This window comes from Nipponia nippon, unplaced genomic scaffold, assembly GCF_047370975.1.
Source record: "Nipponia nippon isolate SJK-2023a ecotype South Korea unplaced genomic scaffold, ASM4737097v1 scaffold_6, whole genome shotgun sequence".
Taxonomy (NCBI): domain Eukaryota; kingdom Metazoa; phylum Chordata; class Aves; order Pelecaniformes; family Threskiornithidae; genus Nipponia; species Nipponia nippon.
Window position 1 is genome coordinate 36,152,987 of NW_028262380.1, and position 12,123 is coordinate 36,165,109.

At 41.3% G+C, this 12,123-nt stretch overlaps 1 protein-coding gene across 1 annotated transcript in view; it reads right to left on the reverse strand.

The window, feature by feature from the left end:
- Positions 1 to 12,123, reverse strand: part of SNX25 (sorting nexin 25) — an 88,739-nt gene that overhangs the window by 55,194 nt on the left and 21,422 nt on the right. Inside the window, exon 3 of the mRNA XM_087735978.1 lies at positions 10,996 to 11,212. Within this exon, the coding sequence (XP_087592104.1) occupies positions 10,996 to 11,212 (217 nt within the window). The remainder of the gene's footprint in view (positions 1 to 10,995; positions 11,213 to 12,123) is intronic.

Genomic DNA, 12,123 nt, shown 5'->3' on the forward strand with positions numbered 1-12,123 from the left:
CTAGGGAACAAAGTCACAGTTTTCCTCCATCATCCTAAACACTTCAGAGTCAGGGTCCATCTTGCTTGCCTTTGGTGGAGTCAGATCCTTGCCTCTGGCTAATTCTGGTTCAGCTTCAAGAAGGAGCAGGAGAATACTCTCAGCCAGAATTGTTTTCAGCCTGCTGAGGAAGGCATTGACTATCATCAGCTCACTAACTGTAAGGGTTATGCCAGCTTGATACTAATGGGTGGAAGAAATCCAAAGTTTCTTGCTGGTTTCACTTTGCACTTCATGAAAGAATTAGGCTCCTAACTTAAAGAAAGTATGTCAGGCCCGGAGTTAGGACAGGTATAGTGTGCAATACTATATAGTAACATATTATACTAATATACTCCTTTTCCTGCCACCAAACAGACAAATAGGTGCTCCCTGCTCCTGGCAATCATGGTAGGTGCATTTTGGGAAGATGGCAAGACAGAGTCTTTCAGAGCTGACAGCGAAGGGGTGGTTAAGCCTCCGCTGCAGCATGAAGTACTGGGTGGGCGCTGTGCACCACTGAACAGGCACGGCAGTGTGCTGCTGGATGAGCAAGCCCATGATAACACAGTCTGCGTTGTTTGCAGACTCCCCACAAACAGCTCTTCTGATCACAACTCTGAAAGAAACAGGGAGCAGACCTCTCTCGCCTTGATTTTGTGCCCAATACTGACCAGTTCACCTCCTCACAGGTGCCAATGGTTTTCCAGACTTCTCAGAACATGTTTGACTTGCCATGCCAAGAGAACTCCTTAGTGTAGGTCACAGCAGCACCTTTTCTTTATAGAAAAACAGATGTAGAAGCAGAGACGAGGTGCCCTAGCAGTTCTTTCGTGGCCATGTGCCTGATGTGCTCCAACTGCAGATTTACAGTTTAACAGCAATGTGGCCATGCCAGCGGTTACAGCAGACAGAGGCAGTGTCACTTGAGAGGTGCCACGGTAATTTCCAAGGGCAGCCAGGACTGGTCTTCAGCAGAAGGCTCTAAGGAGTTACCAAGGCTCAGATCTGCCACGTCTCATACCAGTGCCTCCTCCCATCGTCTATAACGTCTGCTTCCTTCCCAGAGCTGCTAGTTGCTGACCTGGTTAGAGTCAACTGACTGTTACTCACAGAGCTGATGCAAGCCCATTGCCTCTGAACGTGAAGAAGTGGCCAAGAACTGTATATAGTCAAATCAAAAGTTTTTAGTTAGACACTGCTATATGGCCACTAGTGACAGGCAGCATTGTGTAATGACTGATTTTTGCTAGTCGGTCCAGGTGGGAACAAATAGGTTGGAATAGTAACAATACTCTAAGAACAGCTCTAATTCTGTTGTTATAATAACACAAGTCATTTGTCTCAAGGTGATCAAAATTAGGTTTTTAATTAATTTTCAGAACAACAGGAATGTAAAGATGACATTTGGTTTCAATTTGACTGAAGCCTCTTATTCAATCCCAAATCAAGCGTTTCGTTTTCAAATGTGGATCATGGAGGGGATTTCAACTGTTACAAGTAAGGCAAATTTCAAAACAAGTCCCTTGGAACAGCTTGGATGTAAATACTCTGTTCTTCTGAGAAGCAGTGGTTTATGAAGATAATGTGTAATCTTCATTATCAACCAGCGCAGGTGGTACAGCTGACTGAGCTCAGAAAGCTGTTCATCTTTTTTTTCTGGTAGGATCTGTTTTCTCTGGCAGCTGAATACCTAGCTATTTTCCTCAGTGCATTTCCATTCCTCTTGCATATTCCAGACATATCCTACTGCCTTCTCTACACTGCATCAAACATTCCCCATCACACGCTCTCCCTAAAGGCATTCATTATTTATCCAAAACCAGACATGTCCCAGGCAGACTAAGGGCAGACAGAAAGTCTGGGTCATTTATGTACAGCCACCTCTTATTGGGGAAGTAAAGTCTTCCTTTTTTGGACAGGTTGGTCCACCCAAAGTCAGCCACTTAGAAACACAGCTGGAAGCATACACAAAACGCTGGCAAACAGGATGACTTACACTGAACATCAGTTGACTAGCAATAAACTAACCTCTCCTAACAACCGATTCCTGTGTATTAACATAAATGATACAGAGTTAGATTTAAGAGCAAGTGGCGATTGCTTTTTTTGCCTGTGAACACACAAACCCCATCCTTTCTGGACACTCTTGCCTTATTTGTGGGACATCCCGCATACTGATTAGATCAAGCTATACTTCCATAACATGTGCAAAGCACGAAACAGAGCCATAATGCACGTAAAATTTCACTAAACTGAGATTAGTCTTCTTTGCCTTCAATATCTCTCTACAAGTCTCCTGAGGAATGCCAGTCTGTTTGGGACTGCAAACACGCTGGAGCATTAACTGCACCTATACTATCATCCATGCAAGAGAAGTCATTTCTCATAATCTGTCTCCCTATTGCACAAATTTATTCCCAGTTAACAGCCAGCATATACAGCTTGGCTGAGTGGACCTATGCCAGGATTCTTCTGATATACAGTCAACAGAACACAAAGGGAAAGTGGAACAGAATAAGCAAGTAGAAAGACAATATTTGATTCTTACCCTTCTAATTTATCTAATCTGTTTCTGCCTACAGGAATGCAAGGGGGGAGCGGAGTTGCATACTCTCCAGTTGACAGGCCATTTAAAAAGAGTTTCAATTTTTTCTGGAGTTATCGCCATTACTTAAGAAGACATGAGACTCTAGAAGAGACTTTCAATCTCTAGAAGGTTCTTTCAATCATTTTCCTAGCTAAACTGTGCCTAAAATGTGACCTAAAAAGCAAAAGGGAAGGCACAGAACACCACCAAATTCTTATGAAAAGAATAAAGAAACAAAGTCTTCAGGAAATTCAACTCTAAACAAGCCTTGCATATCAGTGCCAAACAGTTGTGTTAACAAATCCTGCAGTTTTCATTGCTGTTTGAGCAAGAGAAATAAAGGGGAGACTGAAAGCAGGAGAGGAAGCTTGGGGGGAGGCCTAACAGCTACAAAATAAATCAATATGCCAGTGGTAAAACAGACAAGACATCCAGGCTTATATCCTCCTTTGCATTTATACATGAAGCATTACACTTTGATTTGCCTTAATATAACCATTGATCAGCTTGCAGGGAAAACATAGCACGTCAATGAAAGGTCTGCCCAGAAAACAGCATCCCTTGTAACCTGGGCTTCCCCTTCACTGATACCCATGAAAAAAAAAAAAAGGCGCAGTGAGCAATCACAGAAGTATTAACACCACTGCTCAGCTACCAAACCATGTCTGTTCACTATCCTGGAACAGGAGCTAAGATGTCCTGATCAGGCACATTCTTAAGGCTTGATATAAAACCTACATCTCCAACTCTGTGGGAATGTGATCAAGGGTAAAGAAAGGCACTGTTCATTCTGCAGAGACCAACAGGAAAAGCAGAAACTTAACTGCAATCCACACACATGTACACAAAGCAGACTGGTGCTACATCTCTCCAGTGTCAATAAAGATATTAAGCACTATTAAATAACCCAAATAGTAACATAGGCATTATTTCTCTTCCTATCCAATTTAACACGGGTTATTAGGACTGTGTGGTTGGCTTTTTCCAAACAAAAGGTCACTTGATAATCACAGAAAACTCTTAACTAAAACTGTGTGCAGATATTTTTAGAGAGAGCTTTGAAAGCCCAGCCAATTATCCATAAATTCTGAGCACAACTGTGTGCAGTGAACTAATATAAATGTGGCACTCTAGCAAACAGTTCCAAAACAGGCATGATACAAGCTCTGTAAACCAGGCTCATTTCATCTGCTTTAGGCAATAGAAAAATAACGGCAAGTGGCAACTTAATTCATTTGTGTCTTCTTGAACAATCAAGACTGAAGTAATAGTGACATATATTGGTGTATCAAGATGCAGGTGACTTCAGTGATTTAAAACAGTAGACAGGACTCATGCTTTACACAGCATGCTTACAGGTCATATCCCTCTTCACTCCCCCATGAGCTACAAAGCCAGCCTTAACCTTGCCTAAGTTTCTTTTCCATAATTTTCATTTTTTGAAATCTTTAAGCCTGCTCTGAATTTTTAACACTATCCAATGCTATTTCATAGCGTCAGAAAGCAAAGGGATTTCCTTATGCTGCCAGTGGAAGATCAGGCAGCGGTCTGTGAATTAGATCCATAGGGAGGGCTTGCCAAAGAGAATTGCTTTGTACTGGGTCTGTTCCAAGCAGTACTTTTCTTTGGGATCAACTGACACCTACTGTAACTATTCCCTGCTCTGAGACTGCTTCATGCAATTACTGAATGTGTATCCCCCTGAACACTATTGACACTACGACTCTACCCCTTACTGCTGCAAACTTGCAAGTTCATCCAGCACTTTATAAAGGAAAGCAGAACAGCAGATTTGCTTTGGTATTCCTGAAGACAAGCAGTTAAAACATTACCAATGTTATAGAAATATCTTTTCCTTTCCATGCTATAACTAAACAACTCTGAGCCAATATCCACAGCTCTTTAATAACAATTCCTCATTTCTCAGGAATGCAGGACCCACAGCAGTTCTGTAATACCAGACCATTATCTATGACTGGGCTTCCAGGTTTCTCAATACAGGGACCTCATGGAAATATCTCGTTTTGTCTAGGATCTACTCTAGATAATCACAGTTTTAATTAGGACCATCTGGTAACTCCCTGTATTGTAAAGGCTCATTACAGTCAGGAGTATTAAAAGACTCCTGGTATTTGTGGTTGGGTATATGCTCCTGACACGAAGCATTGTCTTTATTTTTATACAGTCTCAACCCTCGTGACGGAATGGAAGAGCTTAAAAATGAATGCTAAAAGGAGTGAAAAAAAAATTAAAAGCCAACCTCAAAGTTATAATTTACAATGCCCATGCAACTTGGGACTTGGCAGGTTTGGGGTTGGCAGTACCACTGGTTCAAGGTCAAGAGACCTCAAAATAAGTACACTGATTAGGAGACATGCATGACCAGGAACTTAATGATGACAAACAACAGAAATCTGTCTGCTTTGAAAATAGGAAGCAAGCAAATAAATGATATCTAAAACAAAAAGAAAAAAAAAGCCAAAGAGTCCATAAAAACATTAACAACAACACTACAGGAAGTTACGTAAGGAACCTTTCTCTTTAAATAAATAAATAAATCACAAAATGTTCCCTTCAGCCTTGCTATTTCTTTAATTAGTCTTTCAAGAGAGAGTCTTGCAGAGTTACATTTAAGTCTCAATCAGTGCAATTGTGAGCTGAAGTGCACGTGCAACTCACTCTAAATGACTTTAATCAGTACATTCAACACTCACCACGCGCTTTCATTAAACTGATTCTGAGAACTACCAGAAGCACATGCAGCCTGCATCTCTTCACCTGTATCACCCTCAGCCCTCTAAGCTTCTTGACAACACAGCAGAATGAAAACTGCTCGATCTATTTGAATTTTCTAAGAAATACAAGAAACAAATTTAGACCTTTAGAAGCCAGCATCATAAACACACCTGAAAAAAGCACCTACTAAAAAAAACACAAAACAAAACAAAAAAATCCCCAGACAAAACAAAAACCCTCTGAAAACAAACCACACTAAACCCAAAAATCACAACAAAAATAAGGACAAAGCCAACACCAAAATTTCCACAAGCTTCTATTTTTATCAAGATACATCAGCAAGTTTTATAAATCACTTTACCTAATATTTACTGTGAAGATAACCGTATCATTTATACATGCCACAGTTACCTCTTTCAGGAAAAAGCATCTGACATGTCATGTTGATAACAGACCGAAAGAACGTATGAATGGCTCACAAGCTGTGGTATGACCATATCAGTACCAGGAGTTCCTAATAGTTATCGTGGTGCCTAGGTCATACTCGATCATTAATGGGAAACGTAAACTTCCCACACTGAAGCTTGAAGGCAATGGTGAGCTTTAGACCTGGTGCTACCCATGAGTTAACTTTAATGATGTGCTCAGACCTTGGCTTTTTGTGGCTATTTTGTTCTCAGCACTTTCATAAAGTTGCTCCCATTGCAACGAACCTCTACAATTTCATACTAATCCTCTTGCTACTCCTTTCCAGAGGCTGAGTGTGATAAGCTGTTCTTGGTGTTCCTGGTTTGTGGGTGGCAAAAGAATTATAAAACACAAACAAGAAGTGGGAGGTGTTTAGTAGCTATCCTGACAACTTGGATGCATCTATAGGATTAACCAAGTTAAATATCAAGTGCTTAAATTCCCTTTGCATCAATCTGCTCTTGATCAGTTTGTGGTGTCAGCACCTTTTATTTTTACTGAGTATCTTATCACACTACATACTGTAGTCACAAAAAATACAACAGTTATATATCCCATACGTGCAAAGGTATATTCACATGGGCCAAGAAAATTAAGAAGTGAGTTGTCTTCTCTCCTTACGCTGTCAGTAATACACAGGAAACAAAAGGAATATTATCAAAACACGTACAATATGAACTTAAATCCCCAAATTGCTTGTCATACTGATCATTTCAACAGTAATTTCCCCACAGCACTTCCCAAGAGCTTTGAGCCCTTAAATATGGGTTCTGAATCAGCACTGAGAGTAGCCTGCAACCCCCAAGCATCCATTTTGCTAAGTCATGACTTATGCTGCAAATCCAGGCACACACAGACACACGCACAAACACTTCTGAGCATCCCATCAGATGTCATGCAGCAATCAACTTGCCAGAAGCAGCCTGCAGCACCACATATCCATATCTGCAGAAACAAATTCTTCCTCTACCTTTGGGATCAAGGTGCCCCAGCAGTAGGTTAAAGACAGAGAACACTCCCAACCAAAAGACGGGGCGGGGGGAGAAAAATCGGCGTCACTGTGACCTCTTCTCACTGAGATTTGTTGAAAAAGCACTGTTTCTCAGCAGGTTCGAGAAGAGGCAAGGATTAACTATCTTCAAATCCCATTTGCCTACTTAATTCATGTAGGCAAATCTCATTTTGCCTACACTGACGTTTAGAGACCGCTAGCACAGGGTGTTACCTATCAAATGTTAATAGTTCTGCAGTACTATCTGACGTGGTGGTGCTTAGCCCACAATAAGCGTAAGAGAACTTCCTCTCATGTGGACAGCTTCACAGAAAGACGCTTACTATTTGTTTTCACTTTGCTAAGTCCTTCCAATACTGACTGTGCATTTCATCCAGAGGAATAGCTGCCTCTTCCTTTCAACAAACAAATCATGTTACCAGAGTTAAGACTACATTCCCAGGATCAGGTAATTCTAGCCCCTGGAAAGTACATTGCCACCACAGACAACACTGCACCCACATACCAACATGAGTGTTTCCAGCGTTACACACCACCTTACTCAGCTCACGGTCCATCCTTGATCACATAGTATGGCACTGCCAGTATCCAGCTTTCTTATATTCTGCTTAAAGTAGCCAAGGAAAGACACTTGAACAAGATATAAAGGAATGAAGGGATAAAAACTGCTATAAAACAAGAATGGCCAAATACTACCCTGTCTAGCCTGCAGGATGCACTTGGCTAATCCTGTTATAAATGTGCTCCTGATTTGGTACAACATAGGGAAAAAGAGCAGTGGCTTCTACCAATAAATCCAAGGCTGATTTTTCTTCCATATCTCAAACTCACGAACTAGCTAACACTGGACACAGGTTAAGTATCATATTCCATTTCTACACTGCGCTAATATTAGGAATGAAATTGTTTCCTATCTAGAATATTCTGAATTGCCACAAATTTTGTAACTGAAAACGGACAGGACCCTTTGGAGCCCCAACTGGACCTCAAGGTACCCCCCAGAGACACCTATACAATGAAAAAGTTGGGAGTTGTCTTGCCTACAGTTTGCATGGCTGTGTGTCAACCCAGACTGTTCTGCCCATGGCTAGAGGAGTGTCTCTGCCCTTATTTCACCCTGTAGAAGTGTCTGGCAGGCGCAGGAAGGACAGTCACCGTTAAAGCAAGCCAGGGGATAGAATGAAAGAAAGGGGAAACAAACGGACTTAACGCTGCCAGGCTTCCCCCTCCCGATTCCCCGCCTCCCACTGGCCAGCATGGAAGCGGCCTCTCCTCTTCTCATGCTCTCCCTCATTCAGGGAAGCATTTTTCCTCATCTGTTAGCCTCTGCTGGCCATTTACCTTGAGCTATTTATACTAAGTGGAGCCTCACGATGACTAAGATAAGCCAAGGGGAAAGCAGGAGCAAAGGGAAGGACTTCCTCATTCTGAAAGGTCACAGCCTATTTTCATCCCCTTGGCATCCTGATCTATCAGATATCACAGGTTGAAGTTAGTCAGCAAAAGCAGAAAAGTAAAGGGATTTCTGTGGCTGACGTGCACCCAGCGACAGAACACATGAACTTCACACTGAAGAAACAGACATCTCTGTCCTCCTGGGCACAGACGGTTTCTTTCCATTACTTTAGTGGATTTATTTGTTGTCATATAGGAAAACTGAGACAAAGTGGCTCAGGTGGCACCTCCTCCAGAGAGGGTACAAGAGGTATTTAAAACTTCGTAAGCCACCAGATAACAGACAAAATGCCCTTTGCTGTCATGCTGCAGTATAAACTCAGCGGCGGAAACGAGATGCGGTGCTCCAACAGGCATCACAACAGGAAAGATACCTTGCTCTAATTACAGTGTCTGTTCCACTGCATTTATCATCCAAACCCAACTGGATTCAGTATTAGAGACACAGAGGGAAACATATGAATGCCAATTTAAGTTTACTACCATCTTTAAAATGTTGACAAAGCAAAAGTAGATCAAGAAGATCTGTGTTCTTTACCTTAGGAAGAAGAATTTTCTGTGTTTGAACGGTGGCAATATAGAAATAAATTGAAGGCTTTCCAAGAAACTATCTTCCAAGCTAGAAGTGACACACTTTGTAGTTCTCAGTCTATAGCTTAAAATGTCAGCAGGTTCTAGCACAGTGAACTCCATAGCACTAGGCAATGTAGTACAAAACTCAAATTATTCCTAAAACCACAAATTCCCTTAAAAAGAAAACAGTATCAGAGTCTTCAGCTGTGCTTCCAGGTTTATTACATGCATTCTCACATCACCGGCAGCACAAATTCAACCTGTAGCGTATGAGCACAATGTCACATTTCTGCTGACTTTGCCATAGTACATACATAGCATTTAAGCCCTCTCTCCATCTGCCAAGAAAACGTGAGCCCTGTGCAATTTCCATAAAGCTTCCTGGACTTTTTGAGCCAGTTTGGATGAGCAGCACAAGGATATATCAGTGCTTCACATTTTGCATCATGCAGCATCATGCCACTGATCAGCTGTGGGGCACCTTAAAACCAGACCTTCCTCCTTGTAAATTCACAGCCTTGCAGTATGTGAAAAACAGTCAATGGGTCCAATTTCAACCTATACAAAATCTGCAGTTACAGCTGTGGGATTTGTTGGGTTTTTTTAACCCACTATCACATTAATTCTTGATAGGATTTTTTTTTATTACCATCTTAATGCAGCCTGCCTTATCCAGCATTGACTAAGGTGCATTTACCGTTCCAAAGCAAAAAAGTTAATTGGAAGATACCCAAGAGAAGTTATTTTAGCTCTACATAGTGGAAATAACAACGCAACAAAGACCTAAAGGAAGTGGTTGTAATTCTCAGTAGATAAGGAACCTCATCAAGAATCAGCATTAATAATAATTAATAATTCTGCAATTGTAGATTCTATGTCCCCAGCTTCAAACAGGAAAACATTTACACTTAAAAAAAAATACCATCCTCATCCTTTAACTGTTCAAATCAAACTCTTCCCAAAAGCAAGCGCTTTACTGTGATGAAGGGCAGGGCAAGCATAATGCTTAAAAATCAGGGAGCACACTTAAGAGATTTACCTGACAGATTTCTACCACATTCCAGAGCCGAAAGAAAGTAGTATCTAGAATCCAATGCAAGATTTACTGCAATGTGCATACACCTTAACTTCTTTTCTTGAATGGAACCACCTTTTGGTTTCTTTTTTGTCTTTATTTCCTACACATTAGCTTACATAAAACTGGCATCTACCACAAATACATTAACCCTAACTTCTGCTCCAGAACATAAAAAAGTGTGCATGGCAACACAGACTGGTCACTAACAGAAAACAGTTGCTCTTTTTTCTCTGAAGGGGTGTTAAAAATATGCGGATCTAACTGTAGGCAAAACAACTTCATAGAACAAAATGTATAGTCTAAATCTGAATGACCAAAGCATATTTCAAGTTAGGATAACTGAAATGCAGGTAAGTGCAGACATAGGCCCAAATTCCACACACAATTACACAACCTGTGCGTTCAGATCTGTGAACTGCATAGATTAAAAGTTCCCATTTGCAATTACAATTTGGGTGCAACTCTAGCATTTAGTGGACAGCTGACCTTTCTAAGTGGGCAAAGAGAGCCTTGCCAAAAAGAAAATTCATGGAATTAGCAAGATAACCGAAATCGAGGGAGAAAATTCAGCCAACAATTTTTCCAGTAGAAAAATCTTGTTACTGCAGGACAGGCCACTTAAAGAAACCATGAGGCTTTGCCTCCCAGGGCTAGAAGAAATGGGAAACTGAATGGAATTAACTCTGGTGCTATTCTGGGGAAAGTGCAATAACTACCTTCTTGCCTGTTGACTGCTCTGACAGCACCTCCCATTTCCCTTGCAGGTTCACACTACTTGCAGGAACTGCTCATGCAGCCCACCTCCTACCGTGAGCAAAGGATTCAAGGATGAAACTGAAACAGCAGTGAATCTGAACTCTGAGAAAAGGAAGACAAGTGTTTCCTTGCACAGGTCTTATGGATGCCCTGAAGCTTGCTTGATCTCTAAAACTGGTAATAAGCCTGAACTGTTTTCTTTATCAATTGCCTACAAAAGCGTTACACTCTTCATTGCTTTGAGATAGCACACCTGAAAGTAAAGAGAGAAGCAGAAAATTCCAATGAAATGCAGAGTTTTGTTTTTACCTGGCATTGGCTCCTTTAAGGTCACAGAAGTGCGAGAGTAAAGCTTTCACTACATCATTGCAGACAACTTTAACTACATCAATGTGACTCAGCCTCTGTCGCAGCTGCTTGGCAATCTCCCAGAAGTCTTCAGATAGCAGCTGGTACAGCTGCCCTTCATCTCTGCTGAGTTGCCCATACCAGGACAGGATGTAGTCTCTATAGCTGTAGTCAAACACTGAAAGGAGAAACAAAACAATAAATAGCAAAAACTGCAAAAGGGGAAGGCACGCCAAGATAGGAAAAACGTAATCCTCCACCCTTCTCCTGAAAAATTAGATGGGTAATAGTTTTCATATCTCCTTCTTTGGGTTTTAAATTCTTGCCAAAGAAAGTAAGGTTGGCAAAATTACAGAAATCTGCACCTAACAGGTTACTGGAGGTCACTTTGCAAGGCAAAGCCTGTAAGTGGATTTGCTCAGTCAGTCAGGTTACTAGCTACACACAAACCTCAAACTAATACCTGTTTCTCAACAGTGGATTTGGTTATACAAACTATCATATAATCTGACTGTCTAGGCTGTTGCAGACTGAAACCAGCCTTCCTTACATAGGAATTCAACAGTCTCCACTCCAAAGTCAGAGTTAAAAAGGGAGGCGGTAATATTTTTGGATTTCAAGAGACAGACAATACTAAACAACACTGCAGAAAGTAAATTATAGGATCGGAAGAGCTAGAGATAAGAGAGAACAAGCAGACTAGTGAGACAGCGTGAACTTAAAAAATGACAAGGTATTCCAAACCACATCCACAAGCGATAACCAAGATTACTGTAATTGCAAGTCCCACGGCAACACTATCTTCTACCATTCTGACTTTTCTTTTTGACAACATTTGTGTGCTGCCAGTTTTACTGATGTTTCACTATAGCAGATGTCCCTGGAGGTCTAGGAGGGAGCACGCATGAGCCATGTTTAGCAGTTACGAGAAAGTGGGGAAAAAGCTGGGGCGGAAAGAGGAGTCAGTTCACATCTACCAGAGGGATAACTGAATAAAAAGGGGGAAAGTAAGTCATGTACCTGATAATCTGAGCAGCTTCTTTACCAGACATCCTGATTTCAGACTTTTTATATCAAAAGTACATCTCA